Below are 17340 nucleotides of genomic sequence, written 5' to 3' on the forward strand. Positions count from 1 at the left end.
AAGCCACGTTGATGTAACACGTGGCTTGGCATTGTCTTGCTGAAATAAGCAGGGGCGTCCATGGTAACGTTGCTTGAATGGCAACATATGTTGCTTCAAAACCTGTATGTACCTTTCAGCATTAATGGCGCCTTCACAGATGTGTAAGTTACCCATGTCTTGGGCACTAATACACCCCATACCATCACAGATGCTGGCTTTTCAACTTTGCGCCTATAACAATCCGGATGGTTCTTTTCCTCTTTGGTCCGGAGGACACACAACCACAGTTTACAAAAACAATTTAAAATGTTGACTCGTCAGACCGCAGAACACTTTTCCACTTTGTATCAGTCCATCTTAGATGAGCTCAGGCCCAGCGAAGCCGACGGCGTTTCTGGGTGTTGTTGATAAACGGTTTTCGCCTTGCATAGGAGAGTTTTAACTTGCACTTACAGATGTAGCGACCAACTGTAGTTACTGACAGTGGGTTTCTGAAGTGTTCCTGAGCCCATGTGGTGATATCCTTTACACACTGATGTCGTTTGTTGATGCAGTACAGCCTGAGGGATAGAAGGTCACGGGCTTAGCTGCTTATGTGCAGTGATTTCTCCAGATTCTCTGAACCCTTTGATGATACGGAGCGTAGATGGTGAAATCCCTAAATTCCTTGCAATAGCTGGTTGAGAAAGGTTTTTCTTAAACTGTTCAACAATTTGCTCACGCATTTGTTGACAAAGTGGTGACCCTCGCCCCATCCTTGTTTGTGAATGACTGAGCATTTCATGGAATCTACTTTTATACCCAATCATGGCACCCACCTGTTCCCAATTTGCCTGTTCACCTGTGGGATGTTCCAAATAAGTGTTTGATGAGCATTCCTCAACTTTATCAGTATTTATTGCCACCTTTCCCAACTTCTTTGTCACATGTTGCTGGCATCAAATTCTAAAGTTAAAGGCCTACTGAAATGAATTTTTATTTATTTAAACGGGGATAGCAGATCTATTCTATGTGTCATACTTGATCATTTCGCGATATTGCCATATTTTTGCTGAAAGGATTTAGTATAGAACGACGATAAAGATCGCAACTTTTGGTATCTGATAAAAAAAAAAAAAGGCTTGCCCCTACCGGAAGTAGCGTGACGTAGTCAATTGAACATATACGCTAAGTTCCCTATTGTTTACAATGATGGCCGCCAGAAGTGAGAGAGATTCGGACCGAGAAAGCGACGATTTCCCCATTAATTTGAGCGAGGATGAAAGATTTGTAGATGAGGAAAGTGCAAGTGAAGGACTAGTGGGGAGTGGAAGCGATTCAGATAGGGAAGATGGTGTGAGAGCTGGGGGTTACCTGATATTCAGCTGAGAATGACTAAAACAGTAAATAAACACAAGACATATATATACTCTATTAGCCACAACACAACCAGGCTTATATTTAATATGCCACAAATTAATCCCGCATAAAAACACCTAGGTGTTTGTTATGCTAGCTCCTAGCTACTATCTCGAGCTAGTTATAGCAAGCGATCAAATGTTTGGAAGCGTACTCACGGTATCGCGTCTGCGTCTGTTAACGAAGTCAAAGTCCTCCTGGTAAGAGTCTCTGTTGTCCGAGTTCTTCGATCTTGACTGCATCTTTCGGGAATGTAAACAATGAAACACCGACTGTGTTGTGTTGCTGACTTCCCTCGCAAAATACTCCGCTTCGCACCGACTTTCTTCTTTGCTTGCTCAGCTTCTTTCTCCAAAATGCAATGAACAAATTGCAACAGATTCACCAACACAGATGTCCAGAATACTGTGGAATAATGAGATGAAAACAGAACTATTTCGTATTGGCTTCAATAGGGAAGCCATACCTCTGTTAAACTGGCTACGTCACGCGCATACGTCATCCTCCAAAGGCGTTTTGAACCGGAAGTTCCCCGGGAAATTTAAAATTGCACTTTATAAGTTAACCCGGCCGTATTGGCATGTGTTGCAATGTTAAGATTTCATCATTGATATATAAACTATCAGACTGCGTGGTCGGTAGTAGTGGGTTTCAGTAGGCCTTCAATGATTATTTGCAACAAAAAAAAAATGTTTATCAGTTTGAACATCAAATATGTTGTCTTTGTAGCATAATCAACAGAATATGGGCTGAAAATTATTTGCAAATCCTTGTATTCCGTTTATATTTACATCTAACACAATTTCCCAACTCATATGGAAACGGGGTTTGTATATATATATATATATATATATATATATATATATATATATATATATATATATATATATATATATATATACCGTATTTTCCGCACTATAAAGCGCAACGGATTATACGGCGCACCTTCAATGAATGGCATATTTCAAAACTTTGTTCATATGTAAGGCGCACCTATGCATCCATTAGAAGGAGCTGCGCTAAAGGGAATGTCATCAAAACAGTCAGATAGGTCAGTCAAACTTTAACTCTGTTCACTCCCAAAATGAATAAACAGCTGTTTTATTATTTTCCCCGAGGTAAAGTCAGTGACTTGGTGTTTTGTTTATCTTTTAACAACAGCAAGGTATAACAGTAGTGCAACATTTATATTACATAGTGGAGGGGAACTTTTCCCTGATTCAATAAACACGTAAAAAACAGTGATACTGTCACGGTAAATTAAACGTTAGTGCAATCACAATATAGTAACACTCAAAATAGTGCAGAGCAATAACAATATATCAATAACTCAACGTTGCTCAAACGTTAATGTCACACAACACACAAAATAAACATGTAAGCTCACTTTATGAAGTTAATCCTCATCCACGAATACCTCGAATTCTTCTTCTTCAGTGTCCGAATTAAACAGTTGGGCGGATACGGCATCCAACATGCCCGGCTCCGTCTCGTCGAAGTCGTCATTAATCGAGTCGGTGTCGCTGCTGCTCTATTCCGTGTTCTACTGCGTGACTGATCATCTTAAGTTTAAACTACGTCGTAAGCGTGTCTCTTAATAGGAGCCATTTTGGGGTCTGTACATAAAAAAACAAATGGAAATCAAAACGGCACGCCTCGCGCAGTCAAATATCTCAGCATGCACCGCGCGCTTCTTCTTCTTCTACGGGGGCGGCTGCTTACTGTAGAAGAAGAACTTCTTCTACGAGGGAAAATGAAGTTGGCGGCTGCTTACCATAGAAGAAGAAGCGCTTCTTCTTCTACGGGGGAAAAATAAGTTGGCGGCTGCTTACCGTAGTTGCGAGACCTAAACTTTATGAAAATGAAGTTTAGGTTTGTTGTGGCTCAATATTGGTCCATATATAAGGCTCACCGGATTATAAGGCGCACTGTCAGCATTTGACAAAATTGGAGGTTTTTAGGTGCGCCTTATAGTGCGGAAAATACGGTGTATATATATATATATATATATATATATATATATATATTATATATATATGTACACACACAGTACAGGCCAAAAGTTTGGACACATCTTCTCATTCAATGGGATTTCTTTATTTTCATGACTATTGTCACTGAAGGCATCAAAACTATGAATGAACACATGTGGAGTTATGTACTTAACAAAACAAGCTGAAATAACTGGAAACATGTTTTATGTTCTAGTTTCTTCAAAACAGCCACCGTTGCTCTTATTACTGTTTTGCACATTTTTGGCATTCTCTCGATGAGCTTCAAAAGGTAGTCACCTGAAAGGGCTTTCACTTCACAGGTGTCATAGTTTTGGTCCCTTCAGTGACAATCTTCAATCTTCAAATAGTCATGAAAATAAACAAAACACATTGAAATGAGAAGGTGTGTCCAAACTTTTGCCCTGTACCCAAACAATTTTGTGGAATAGCCTTAATTTCTAAGAACAAGAATAGACTGTCGAGTTTCAGAGGAAAGTTCTCTTTTTCTGGCCATTTTGAGCGTTTAATTGACCCCACAAATGTGATGCTCCAGAAACTCAATCTGCTCAAAGGGAGGTCAGTTTTGTAGCTTCTGTAACGAGCTAAACTGTTTTCAGATGTGTGAACATGATTGCACAAGGGTTTTCTAATCATCAATTAGCCTTCTGAGCCAATGAGCAAACACATTGTACCATTAGAAAACTGGAGTGATAGTTGCTGGAAATGGGCCTCTATACACCTATGTAGATATTGCACCAAAAACCAGACATTTGCAGCTAGAATAGTCATTTACCACATTAGCAATGTATAGTGTATTTCTTTAAAGTTAAGACTAGTTTAAAGTTATCTTCATTGAAAAGTACAGTGCTTTTCCTTCAAAAATAAGGACATTTTAATGTGACCCCAAACTTTTGAACGGTAATATATATATATATATATATATATATATATATATATATATATATATATATATATATATATATATATACGCCCATTTTAGAGAATGCTACAATGGTGACTCTTATTAGCCCCATCTTCCAAATGTTTTTTTATCATCTTTAAAATCTTAAAAACAAAAAAAGACGTTTGTTATTGTCTCTCATAAAGATTGTGAACATTAGGCAACAATTTTAAACAAGTGCTGTTTCCCTTAAAGCTCCAGACTTCTTCTGTTTGTTTGACATTATCATCACTACCACAAGTGCGGGTAATGTATTTTGCAACTGAGTAACCGCTGCGGCCCTTAAAAACACAGCTGAAAAACATATTTTTTGACAGCCCCTCTATATTGCTTTCACAGCTTTATGGTTAAGAAACACTGATATATTATATATGTATATTATACAATATATGCTGCACTTTTAAAGGCCTACTGAAATGATTTTTTTTTATTTAAACGGGAATAGCAGATCCATTCTATGTGTCATACTTGATCATTTCGCGATATTGCCATATTTTTGCTGAAAGGATTTAGTAGAGAAAATCGACGATAAATTTCGCAACTTTTGCTCGCTGATAAAAAAAAAGCCTTGCCTGTACCGGAAGTAGCGTGACGTCACAGGAGCTAGTATTCCTCACAATTCCCCGTTGTTTACAATGGAGCGAGAGATTCGGAGCGACAAAGCGACCATTACCCCATTAATTTGAGCGAGGATGAAAGATTCGTAGATGAGGAACGTCACAGCGAAGCACTAGAGAGGCAGTGATGGACGTATCTTTTTTCGCTCTGACCGTAACTTAGGTACAAGCTGGCTCATTGGATTCCACACTCTCCTTTTTCTATTGTGGATCACGGATTTGTATTTTAAACCACCTCGGATACTATATCCTCTTGAAAATGAGAGTCGAGCACGCGAAATGGACATTTAAAGTGACTTTTATCTCCACGACAATACATCGGTGACACACTTAGCTACTGAGCTAACGTGATAGCATCGTTCTCAAATGAAGATAGAAACAAAAAAAATAAACCCCTGACTGGAAGGATAGACAGAAGATCAACAATACTATTAAACCATGTACATGTAACTACACGGTTAAAAATTCTCAGCCTGGTAAGGCTTAACAATGCTGTTGCTAACGACGCTAAGGCTAAGTTAGCAACTTAGCAACCGGACCTCACAGAACTATGATAAAAACATTAGCGCTCCACCTACGCCAGCCAGCCCTCATCTTCCCATCAACAGCCGTGCTCACCTGCGTTCCAGCAATCGACGGCGCGACGAAGGACTTCATCCGTGGGTTTGGCGGCAAGCATCGGCTAGGCATAGTAAGTAGTCCTTGTTGTGTTGCTGTAAGTATTGTACTTAGCCGCTAATACACCGATCGATCCCACCTACAACGTTCTTCTTTGCAGCCTCCATTGTTCATTAAACAAAGTGCAAAAGATTCACCAACACAGATGTCCAGAATACTGTGGAATTTTGTCGAAGAAAACAAGAGGTTTTTATATCGGGTCAAATGGGGTACAACCACTTCCGTGGATTTTGTGACGTCACACGCACAAATCATATCCAAAGGAGTTTTTCAACCGGAAGTGTGGCGGGAATTTTAAAATTGCACTTTATAAGTTAACCCGGCCGTATTGGCATGTGTTTCAATGTTAAGATTTCATCATTGATGTATAAACTATCAGACTACGTGTGTCGGTAGTAGTGGGTTTCAGTAGGCCTTTAACATTACATACAACTTTTGTTATTATCTAAACAGTGATTTGTTCTTTCCATTATGCATTCACACATGATTGTTGTCATTGTTAATTTCTCACATCTAAACAGTTTACAAAATGATCAACTACAAAGTATAAAATAATTTAAATCTCAGTCACATATATTAAGCTAAAAATGACTACCAAAGTAATCGAAGTCAAGTCTTCACGTTTTCCTTGTGACATTTCTGTATTATTTTATAATCTTTCAGGGATTATTTTTTCTTTCTTCAGGGTCAGAGCCCTGTCTGTCTTGACTATTATTCGATACAGTTGTTAATGTTTCTGGTACAATTTTTTACACATTCTACCTACATTTGGCAATAGTTTTATTTGGAATATGAGTTTTGTTGTATGACTGGTTCTGGTCACAAATCTTTTATTTCTTTTTGAATGTTTTGCTTTTTTCCCCTCATTAGCCAAGATGGAATGTTCTTAATTGTTCCATACTTTTTGGTTACATGTACATATGAGTTACCTTGAAAGGATAAGGTTGATGGTAGACTGTTAACTGGTTGAAAATAAGAGGCAAGCATAGATAGTTCAGAAGGGAGCTGTACTACCCAGCTTCTGTTCTGGAATGTAGGAAGTAAGCTACTCTGTAATTACTCAAAGGCCTGCCTTCTTTGGCATGTTATTGGTCAGTACAGGGTAGTCCGTGATCATAGCCAATAGTAGTTGCACACTCCGAGTGAATGAGAATTTGGGCCAGATCCTAGTGAGGCACAGTGGTAAGAGTGAAGGCAAAAAGACTACTTATGCTGATTAAAAAAAAAGTATCTTGCATATATATCCACCACACTAAGAAATCTAACAAAAAGCAAGTACATCAACTCATGTCTGCATATGTGGTACAAGGCCAAAAATCAGGATGGCACATTCTCTCAAACCAACAATGCATTTAATCCTGTGGTGTGTGTGTATATGCAAGTATGAGTTTGTGAGGGAGTGTGTGTGAGACAGATGGGGAAAAATGTGCCTGTACGACTTTGTTCATACTTGTATTTCAGCACTCTGTTCTGGACAATAGTAAATAAGAAAAAATGGTACATAATGCACATTTTTTATTGATTCGTTAACGTTCACTTTAAGATGTTTTATCTTTTGATCAAAAGATTTCCAGCAAAAAACGTGAAAACAGTCCGGTCCTGATTAGACCCCAATTGTGGTGCAGTGTGTGGCAGAACTCACATACTGTATTTCAAACAAATAGGCTGTCTGCTGGTTTAAATATGTTCATCCAACCATTTATTTTCTACCGCTTGTCCATTTCGGGGTCGGGCTGCACTCAGGCGGAAGGCAGTGTACACCCTGAACATGCATGCAGCAAGGTAGACAAATTGTAACTAAACAGTCTTTACTCTTATACTTAAAAATATATATATATATTCATGTTGTTTTATTGCTGGTCTGTCTTGTCTGCCTTTGGAGCATTCACACTTCAACTCAAAAAGTCTTTATCTATACATTCAATATGTAAATTTCAGTGATGTTATGGGTCACCACCTTTTTTATTGATTGATTGAAACTTTTATTAGTATATTGCACAGTACAGTACATATTCCGTACAATTGACCACTAAATGGTAACACCCGAATAAGCTTTTCAACTTGTTTAAGTCGGGGTCCACGTTAATCAATTCATGGTAATTCACATACAATTTGAAAGTTGCAGGGGCATGGCACATGTATTCAGATCTGAGTCATTTTTTATTAATTTGATGAGTAGTTTGCTGTAAAATCATAAGTCAAGCAGATATGTAAGTATTTATTTTTATCTAGACAAAAACAATTTTAAAAATATGATCATATACTGTAATATTTGTTGCAATAATGGATACAATTAAAGTTTAAAAGGCATGCAATTTCAAGGAGTTTATATATTTTTTTCTGTCAAAATGAAAAAAATCCATTACATCGAGTGAGAAAATATTAAGTACATTATTGACACATATTTCCTGGTGTTTGCGGGCCAGATAAAATGATGTCGCAGGCAAGAACTGGCCCCGGGCCTTGAGTTTGAAACCTGTGGCCTAAGCGCTTGCATAAGAGAATGATGGGCTCATAGCTTGTGTGGGTGGGCCACTTTTGAGTTTGAGTTTATTTCGAACATGCAAGCTTACAACATGATACATCACAATTTCCAGTTTCTCTTTTCAAGTTGAGTTTATTTCGAACATGCAAGCTTACAACATGATACATCACAATTTCCAGTTTCTCTTTCTTTAGCTTGAGACACTCATAGATGATTTTGAAGCAGCCTTAAAGCGCTCTGTGGACAAAAATGTCCACATGTTGTCACCACCATGAATCATTACATTTTAACTGCCTGTTAAGTTAATTTATCTGCTCTGTTTCACCTGGACTCTTGACTTTCCTCCTCGCGAGATCACGTTTTAAAGTAGTGGCTGATTTTGCCTGCCATATCTGTAATGCTAAAAACATAAACGTTACTCTGACACGAAGGAAACTTTTTTGTGAATAAACACGACATGCTTGTAATGTTTTCTTGGGGTAACTCCTTTTAGTTGACCTTGTACCAGTCAATCTGTACCGTCATAAAACTACCTGATCCTATGCAAACTTGTAATAAATTCTTCAATCAATCGATCTATTATAATTAGTCAGAAAAGGTTGGAAACCAAGCTAACACTACTAGCTCTGTTCACTTACCAGAGAGAGAATGTTCACAGCACAGTCTGGCGTGTTCTGGAGGAGTCCAGTGATCCCTCCGTATCATGCTCTGTATGGCAGAAATCCACTTGTTACGGCAGTCAACGCTATGCACCAAGTTTCGGGAAAAAACATGATTGGATCTGTTTCTTCTTCGGTAGTTGCTTCAGATCTTTCCTGTGCATTGCTGTTGATATAGCACCTCAAAAGTGGCGCAACGCTGCAACTGCAGTTAAAATACATAGCTGCCGCAGAGGGACATCAATCGCTCAATCAACACAGCCGGAGCTTTACGCCGTGTTGAGCGATATCAATCTCTCTGGCTGGGGCCGACACAAAATGAGCTAGAGGCGCCCGCTACGCAATTTTGAATGCAGGAAAAACCCTGTAGTCATAAAAAAGTGTTTTCTTCTGTAAGAATGTTGTTTAAGACCCTTAGGTAAGTAAACTTCCCCATGCCACTGATTTAAAAAAAAAAAAATGTTTTACTGTTTGTAAGTATCAAACTTGGTATTTGTAAAAGCATCAAGTTTAAGAACTAAATTACACTACCTTTTTTTGCTGACTGCACATATTTATCTTTTTTGTCCATATCTTAAATGTGATTGTACATTTGGTAGTGTGGGACAGTGAGCACAATTTTAAAAGCTTGCACCTAATTCATGATTGGCTTAAAAATAAAGTTTATGTTAAGAAGTTTTGACATTGCTGCATTTTTTTGTCCTAGGAGTTTGCAGCGCTGACAAAGGAGGTGAACATGTGCCGCGAACAACTTCTGGAAAAGGAGGAGGAGATTGCAGAACTTAAAGCGGAGAGAAACAACACACGGGTTAGTTGCAATTCAGTGATGTTTAAGAACACGTGTTATTGAAATTACAACAAATAAGAGATAGTATTTTATTGTCTGCCGCAGTTAAGTTTGTTTGGCTGGTCAATCTCTATTTGGGTAATGTCTTGATGTGTAGTTGTCAATGAAATAACTGAACTCTTGTCTTTGCCCTCTGTGTCAAGGACTACAGCTTCATCAAGACTTTATGTAACCATATGCATTAGTTTATTGTCTGCCAACGATGGAAAATAAATGGTTAATTATAGTTTGTAGTTAATCTCAGTGGCAATTTTGTAGCAACAATAACAATTGATTTTTTTTTACATTATTTGTGGTTTGTCTAGCTCCTCTTGGAGCACTTGGAGTGCCTGGTTTCTCGTCATGAGCGTAGTCTGAGGATGACTGTAGTAAAACGACAAGCTCAGTCTCCAGCAGGGGTCTCAAGTGAAGTGGAAGTCCTCAAAGCCCTTAAGTCACTTTTTGAACACCACAAAGCCCTTGATGAGAAGGTACGAATTGTTCAGTATTTACGAGGGGTGTGACAAGATCTCGCGAGATTAAAAAGTGACAATATTTCTATTTTAAGAGCAATCGTGTCGAACACCGTGGCAAACATACATGGTTTCCCCTACATACCATTGATCATGGCGCACCGCCACGGAAAATAAAAACGTACCACACCTTTTTTTTTTTACATTAAAACCCTTTTTTTTTTACATATTGTATGAATGAATGTAATGTATTTCGTCTTTGATTAGTTTGAAAATATCATAACTGAACTGAACTGCCTCTCAGCTGAGCTACAGCTGGTTGCGCACCTGAACGGAATTGACACTCGACAAAAGTAAGGAGAGAAAGTTCAAAAGAAAGGTATTTCAAGTTATTCAAGGCATTTCTACCTTCATTTTGACATTACTGCCAACAATAACATCTAACTTTACGTGTCTTACAACCTCCATTTGGACATCTGGTGTGCAGAATGTGCATGTTCTCCCGTGTGTGTGGGGTTATCTCCAAGTACTCTGGCTTCCTCCCACATTTTAAAAATATGCATGTTACTAACATGTTGCCTAACAACCTTTGTTACCTATGGAACAATTATTGTAGCAAAATTATTTGCAAAAGCGTATCTCAATCTGTACGTCTAATCCAATTCATGTGTCTGTGAATTAATGTGTGTCTATCTTAGTCTTTGTGTGCGTAATCAGAACCCCACATGTTTTAAGTTGTCTGTCTGTTATATAAGTGTGGGTAACAAAAATAATCTGTATTTTCTCAATTGGCTGTCTTTTTGCACGTGACTTTTTGCTACGTTTCTGCCGTTAAAGAGTTGTCCGTTTTCAAAGATGTGTATGTGTAAAGCAGTCTGTGTCCAAGATTTGTATGTGTGTAAAAAAATTTGCGTGTCTGTACTTAAATTTGTGTGAAGCACGAACCCCTTATGTGCATACAACTCGTAGACACAGATTGCTTTACACATACATTCCTCTGAATACGGACACACAACTTTTTAACAGCAGAAACATATCAAAAGTCAAGTGTAAAAATTTAGGAATTACGGACAGACAGATTATACATACAGTACATAATACAGACAGGCAACATAAAAATACGCACACGCGGCTCACACACATTGAGATACAGACACACACATTTAGGGATGATACTCGAAACCGGTTTTCCCGGTTGTTCGATAAGAAAAGAACCGAGTCCTCGGACTCGCATCCCTTATCGAGACCACTATAGTAAAGAAAAAGAGTTGGTTCTTTATTCGAATCCCTCGGAACGAATCCCGTCCCGTGACGGGACGTCACGTAGCTCAGTCATTAGGTGCAGATCGGGAAAGCATGTATATATGACATCTCCCTTTTTTAACTTTTGTTTTTCTTTCCTTGTAAACAAAACAAAATCACACTTATGTGTTGTCTGTCTAATTATAAATAATGCAGACGAGGCATGTTGGCTGATTTCTTGACGTTTACTTTCACAGCGTGCTCATAACCTCATTCTCAGCTGCCGGTGGTGACATGCAACAACACTTTTCGGGGCTACCGCGCATGCTCGTCACTCCCGTTGCATGCTGGGTAGTGTAGTTGTTATTTTCCCTAGCTCATAACATCACATCTTTTCCCCTATAAAGAAAGATTTTAACTCAATAAAGTGTATTTCTTTTTTTAGCTTGAACTTTTCATTTTTTAGCATTGTAACCACATTTGCAAACAACTTTTCTCTTCATAGAATTTTCTTTCAATAAAGAAATAAAGTGCAAAAATTTCAAAGCATCATAGCAAACAGTTATGTCAAATAGCAGCAGAAGTGCACTTTTTGGAGAGCTTTATTATTTTAAGTTTTGTGCCCAAGGGACTGATTTTATTTAACACTCTATTATTATTTATACACCTATAGTGATCAAAGAGACAGGTTGTTTTTGTGTTAATGTATATATTTGTTTTTCTGAAAAATCCCACTTAATATACTTTGGGTTACAACAGTCAATATTTATTTATTTTATTTTATTTTTTTAGGGGGGTAACAGTCAATATTTATTTATTTATTAGATTTTATTTTTTTCTTATACAATAAAAGTGAGCTTTTGTTAAACCAAATATTGTGTTTTTTTCCATATACAACAACCTATCTGGACTCGATAAGAGAATCGATAAGGAATCGGTTCGATAAGAGGATTCGATAATAGGCTCGAACTCGATAATTTCTTATCAAACATCATCCCTACACACATTAGTTCACAGGCACGTGAATTGGATTACAGACGCCCAGATTGAGATACGCTTTTGCAAATAATTTTGCTACATTAATACTTCCATCGTAACTTAACATTGTTAGGTTCACTGGAGACTCTCAATTATCCATAGGTATGAATGTGAGTGTCAATGATAGTTTTCCCATGTATGTGCCCTGCGATTGGCCATGCTAATTTTGGTTAGCCTGTCAATGAGCTGCTCCATTGTACGTTAGAATTAAGCTAGCACCATTATAGCCAACCTTCATCCTGTATAATATTATTGCTTTTTTCAGTTTATTCCAAACCATATTATAAATGTATCTTGATTCTTACATGTATTTGCACTTATTGTGTATATATAATGTACTTTCCTTAGTGTGCTTAGTTTTACAGTGACTTCCTTGTGACAAACAGCAATAAACCACCTCAAGTTATTTTTTTCACCTCTAATTCAAGACTGTTTACATATTTGGCAAACCAAATTCCAACTTTCAGCGAGGGCAGACTATAGTATAGCCCAGGAGTGCTCATTACGTCGATCGCGATCTACCGGTCGATCGCGATCTACCGGTCGATCGCGGAGGGTGTGTCAGTCGTTCGCCAGCCAGGCATTAAAAAAATAGTCCTAAAAATGAGCGATCATAAATCTTCACTATGACGTCACTTTCGTCACTTGATTGACATTCACGGCACCCGAGGGTCTTCTGAGATGACGCTGGCTGCTGCCAGCTCATTATTAAGAAAAAAATCACCGACAGGAAGGCGAGAAACACTTTTTATTTCAACAGACTCTGGCGCCGTACCTGTCGTCAAAACTCCAAAGACCGAATGCACAGTTTCTGCCTTAACAATAAAAGCTCTGCTTCATCCTGCCTGCGCTAAGAGTCTCAGAAAGCTGGCGTGTACAAGCTAGCAAGCTATGGAGTTTGCCGCCAATGTATTTCTTGTAAAGTGTATACAAAGGAGTATTGAAGCTGGACAAATAAGATGACAAAAACCAACCACTTTCATGTAGTATAGGACAGAAAGGAGGACTTTTTTTCTCCTCCATTTGAAAATGCGGACGTTATCAGCACCACTGTCTGATTCCAATCAAAGCAAGTCATCAGAATCAGGTAATACACCAACTTATATTCTTGTCTTCATGAAAGAAAGGAATCTCTATGTGTTAAACATGCATGTATTATCATTAAACACCTTTAACTTGTTAACAATATTAACTATGTGTTAAACATGCTTGCATTATCTTTAAACACCTTTAACTTGTTAACAATATTAACTATATGTGTTAAACATGCTTGTATTATCTTTAAACACCTTTAACATGTTAACAATATTAACTATATGTATTAAACATTCTTGCATTATCATTAAACACCTTTTAACATGTTAACAATATTAACTATATGTATTAAACATTCTTGTATTATCATTAAACACCTTTAATTTATTAACTATATGTGTTAAACATGCTTGCATTATCATTAAACACCTTAAACTTGTTAACAAAACATATATTTCATAAATAAGTAAATATAAGTTATATACATGAATGAGGTAGATCCCCACGACTTGATCAATTGAAAAGTAGCTCGCCTGCAGAAAAAGTGTGAGCACCCCTGGTATAGCCTGTGTTACCTTTTATAACAAGCAGCAACAATTGGAAAAGTAGAGAAGAACAATATAATATGTTTTTTTTATTTCTAGTAAGTATAAGACAGTTTGTTTTTAAATATACATAAAACATTTGTTTAGTCTTTTTAAAGTAAATATATTCATCATTGCCAATCAAAATGATAATGACGCCATATAATCTTGGGGGAAACACTGATATAGCTGTGTTTTTCAAGCAGTTGTCACTGACTGGTAGCTGAAAAGACCATTGCATTGCTATTGTGACTGATAATACACATAATGACAAGTGGCCATTAGTTAGGCAAGATAGGAACTGCACACACTATAACCTTTAAAAAAAATCACTCATCTGCTCAGGCCCGATAGACGTGTGTCTTTTTTTCATCAGAGTTAAACAGCTACTGCGGTGATAATGTCCAAGCAGAAGCTGCTGCCGTCACACAAGCTAGTCATGTTACCAGCACAGGGATAAAACACCTGAATCATTGATACAGTTGACAGCTGCGATATAAGAGATGCCGAAGACCTTCTGAAGCTGCATCCTTTAAGACAACCACCACAGTGTTGTGTAAGGAGAGAAGTCCCATAAGGTCCTCATTGTGCCACTGAAGAACATGATTCAACAAAGAAAATTAGTTCAGCAGTTTATCAAGATCATCCTTAGGTAATTCATGCAAAGTAATTGTGTGACTTAGTTATATAACAAAAGTCATATATTTTGCCTTATTATTGTCTCCTTGTGAGCTGAGTGTATCGTCACACCCCTAATGTTTACTATAAATTATTAATGTGCTTAAAGTTCAAACTGATTGTGAAGAATAAAATTCCTTCATAACTTTCAACTGTATGGTGGATGTCTATTTTATATGTCTTGTAGGTAAGGGAGAGACTGCGCGTTGCTTTGGAAAGATGCAGTGCTTTGGAGGAACAGCTTACAATGTCGCACAAAGAAGTGAGAGAAGTTTTGTTTTCCTTCAATACGATGTTCACATGGAAGGATATTTTGTTAAAATGTTTACACTCATTTATCAGCTCAATCAACCATTTTTTTTTTAAATATTGCCTTTTCATCTTTAATGTGCACTGTATTCTGCATTCACACATTTGTGACAATGTACAATATATACCCTACGTCTGGATTGTGAAATATTGCTGTACTTTTGTACTATTGTTTGCTTTATCCTGAATCTGAGAAACAAATTTGGTTACTATCGTTGCTCTTCTATATGGGTGTACATCCTTTTAAAGGACAGACCAGTCTTGAATCTTCCCTGTCTTTAATGGGATTAAAATTGACAAAACCCCCAGAGGATGTTGAACTGTTCTAGATTTTTGCTATGCCTCATGATGAAGCACTTAATGCTGCAGTCATCTTTTGTTCATGTATGCCCCAAACAAAGTCTAAGCCCAGGGCGTACACATTTGAGCCTGTAGCTGAAAAGAATTTTTTTTTAAATAATACATGTCAAATTATGAAAATAGATTTAAGTTATTCAGTGTTTATTGATTTCAAATAAATAACTTACTGTACGGTTCTTACGTGTGAAAACCTATCTCTGTAGTTGGCTTACCTCAGGGAGCAGAGCTTCCATAAGAGAGGATTGGCAGATGGAACCAGTGAGGTCAACCACAACTCTGAAAATGCACCAAGCACGAATGGAAAGGTGAGGCTACTCATACCATACGTGAAATAGCATATGGTTGAAATCCGAGATTGAGACAAAACCACATTTGATAGATAATGTCTGACCATCTGTTTTGTTAATTTGATTAAGTTGTTTCGTGTTTAATTATCACAGCACATGTGAGAAAACAGGCAGCACGGTGGCAGAGGGGTTAGTGCGTCTGCCTCACAATACGAAGGTCCTGAGTAGTCGTGGGTTCAATCCCGGCCTCGGGATCTTTCTGTGTGGAGTTTGCATGTTCTCCCCGTGACTGCGTGGGTTCCCTCCGGGTACTCCGGCTTCTTCCCACCTCCAAAAACATGCACCTGGGGATAGGTTGATTGGCAACACTAAAAAAATTGGCCCTAGTGTGTGAATGTGAGTGTGAATGTTGTCTGTCTATCTGTGTTGGCCCTGCGATGAGGTGGCGACTTGTCCAGGGTGTACCCCGCCTTCCGCCCGATTGTAGCTGAGATAGGCTCCAGCGCCCCCGCGACCCCGAAGGGAATAAGCGGTAGAAAATGGATGGATGGATGTGAGAAAACAATCATACGTGATACAGGTGTTTAGATACAGCTAGGACAAGAGTCGGCAACCTTTACCACTCAAAGAGCCATTTTGGCAAGTTTCACAAATTAAAGAAAATAATGGGAGCCACAAAAAAAAAATTTTTTATTTAAAATGAAAAACACCGCATACAAAGTTTAAATGCTTTGTGCTATGTTACCCAGGGGTCTCCGACACACGCACCGGCACGCACTTTAATGTGGAAATTTGATGTTAGTGCGGCCCGCGAGTTTTGAATGAATGGCGCTTGATAGCGTCATACTTGCCAACCCTCTCATTTTTACCGGGAGACTCCCGAATATCAGGGCGAGATGACACTGCTTTTGGCGCCCTCTACAGCCTGCCCAAACAGTGTACCTGCTCGACCACATGTAGAATGCAGTTTCAGCTTGCTCACGTAAGTGACAGCAAGGCGTACTACCTCAGCAGCCACACATCTTACACTGACGGTACCAATACCCAGAATCCCATGCAGCCCTAACTCTTCCGCTCAACCAACGCACGGAGAGGGGGGGGTTGATGTGTGGGTGGATTTGGTGGTAGCCGGGGTGTATAATGTAGACCGGAAGAGTTAGGGCTGCATGGGATTCTGGCAGTGGCGTGCCGTCACTAGAGGCAGGAGAGGCACGGCCTCACCTGCCATCATGGAAAGAAAAAAAAAAGGAAAAAGAAAAAAAAATTAATTACTAATTAATTCCACCTGAGAAGATTAAAAAATGTGTCTCCTCAGTTCCAAAATGTTTACTGAGTGTTGTTAAAAGGAAAGGCCATGTTACACAGTGGTGAACATGCCCTTTCCCAACTACTTTGGCACGTGTTGCAGCCATGGAATTCTAAGTTAATTATTATTTGCAACAACAAAAAAAAAGTTTATGAGTTTGAACATCACATATCTTGTCTTTGTAGTGCATTCAATTGAATATGGGTTAAAGGATTTGCAAATCATTGTATTCCGTTTATATTTACATCCAACACAATTTCCCAACTCATATGGAAACGGGGTTTGTATATATATATATATATATATATATATATTACTGTATGTATATATATGTGTGTGTGTGTGTGTATATATATATATATATATGTATATATATTAGGGCTGGGCAACTTAATGCGTTAATTTCTATCAATCTATTAACGCCGAAT

At 38.2% G+C, this 17340-nt stretch overlaps 1 protein-coding gene across 8 annotated transcripts in view; it reads left to right on the forward strand.

Annotated features, from left to right (window-relative positions):
- LOC133640136 (liprin-alpha-1-like) overlaps positions 1-17340 on the forward strand; it is a 93869-nt gene that overhangs the window by 31783 nt on the left and 44746 nt on the right. For all 8 annotated transcript variants that reach the window (XM_062033699.1, XM_062033702.1, XM_062033704.1 and 5 more), the window contains exons 3-6: positions 9481-9582; positions 9927-10091; positions 14838-14912; positions 15523-15624. In XM_062033699.1, coding sequence (XP_061889683.1) covers positions 9481-9582; positions 9927-10091; positions 14838-14912; positions 15523-15624 — 444 coding nt within the window. The remainder of the gene's footprint in view (positions 1-9480; positions 9583-9926; positions 10092-14837; positions 14913-15522; positions 15625-17340) is intronic.

This window comes from Entelurus aequoreus, linkage group LG02, assembly GCF_033978785.1.
Source record: "Entelurus aequoreus isolate RoL-2023_Sb linkage group LG02, RoL_Eaeq_v1.1, whole genome shotgun sequence".
Lineage (NCBI taxonomy): Eukaryota > Metazoa > Chordata > Actinopteri > Syngnathiformes > Syngnathidae > Entelurus > Entelurus aequoreus.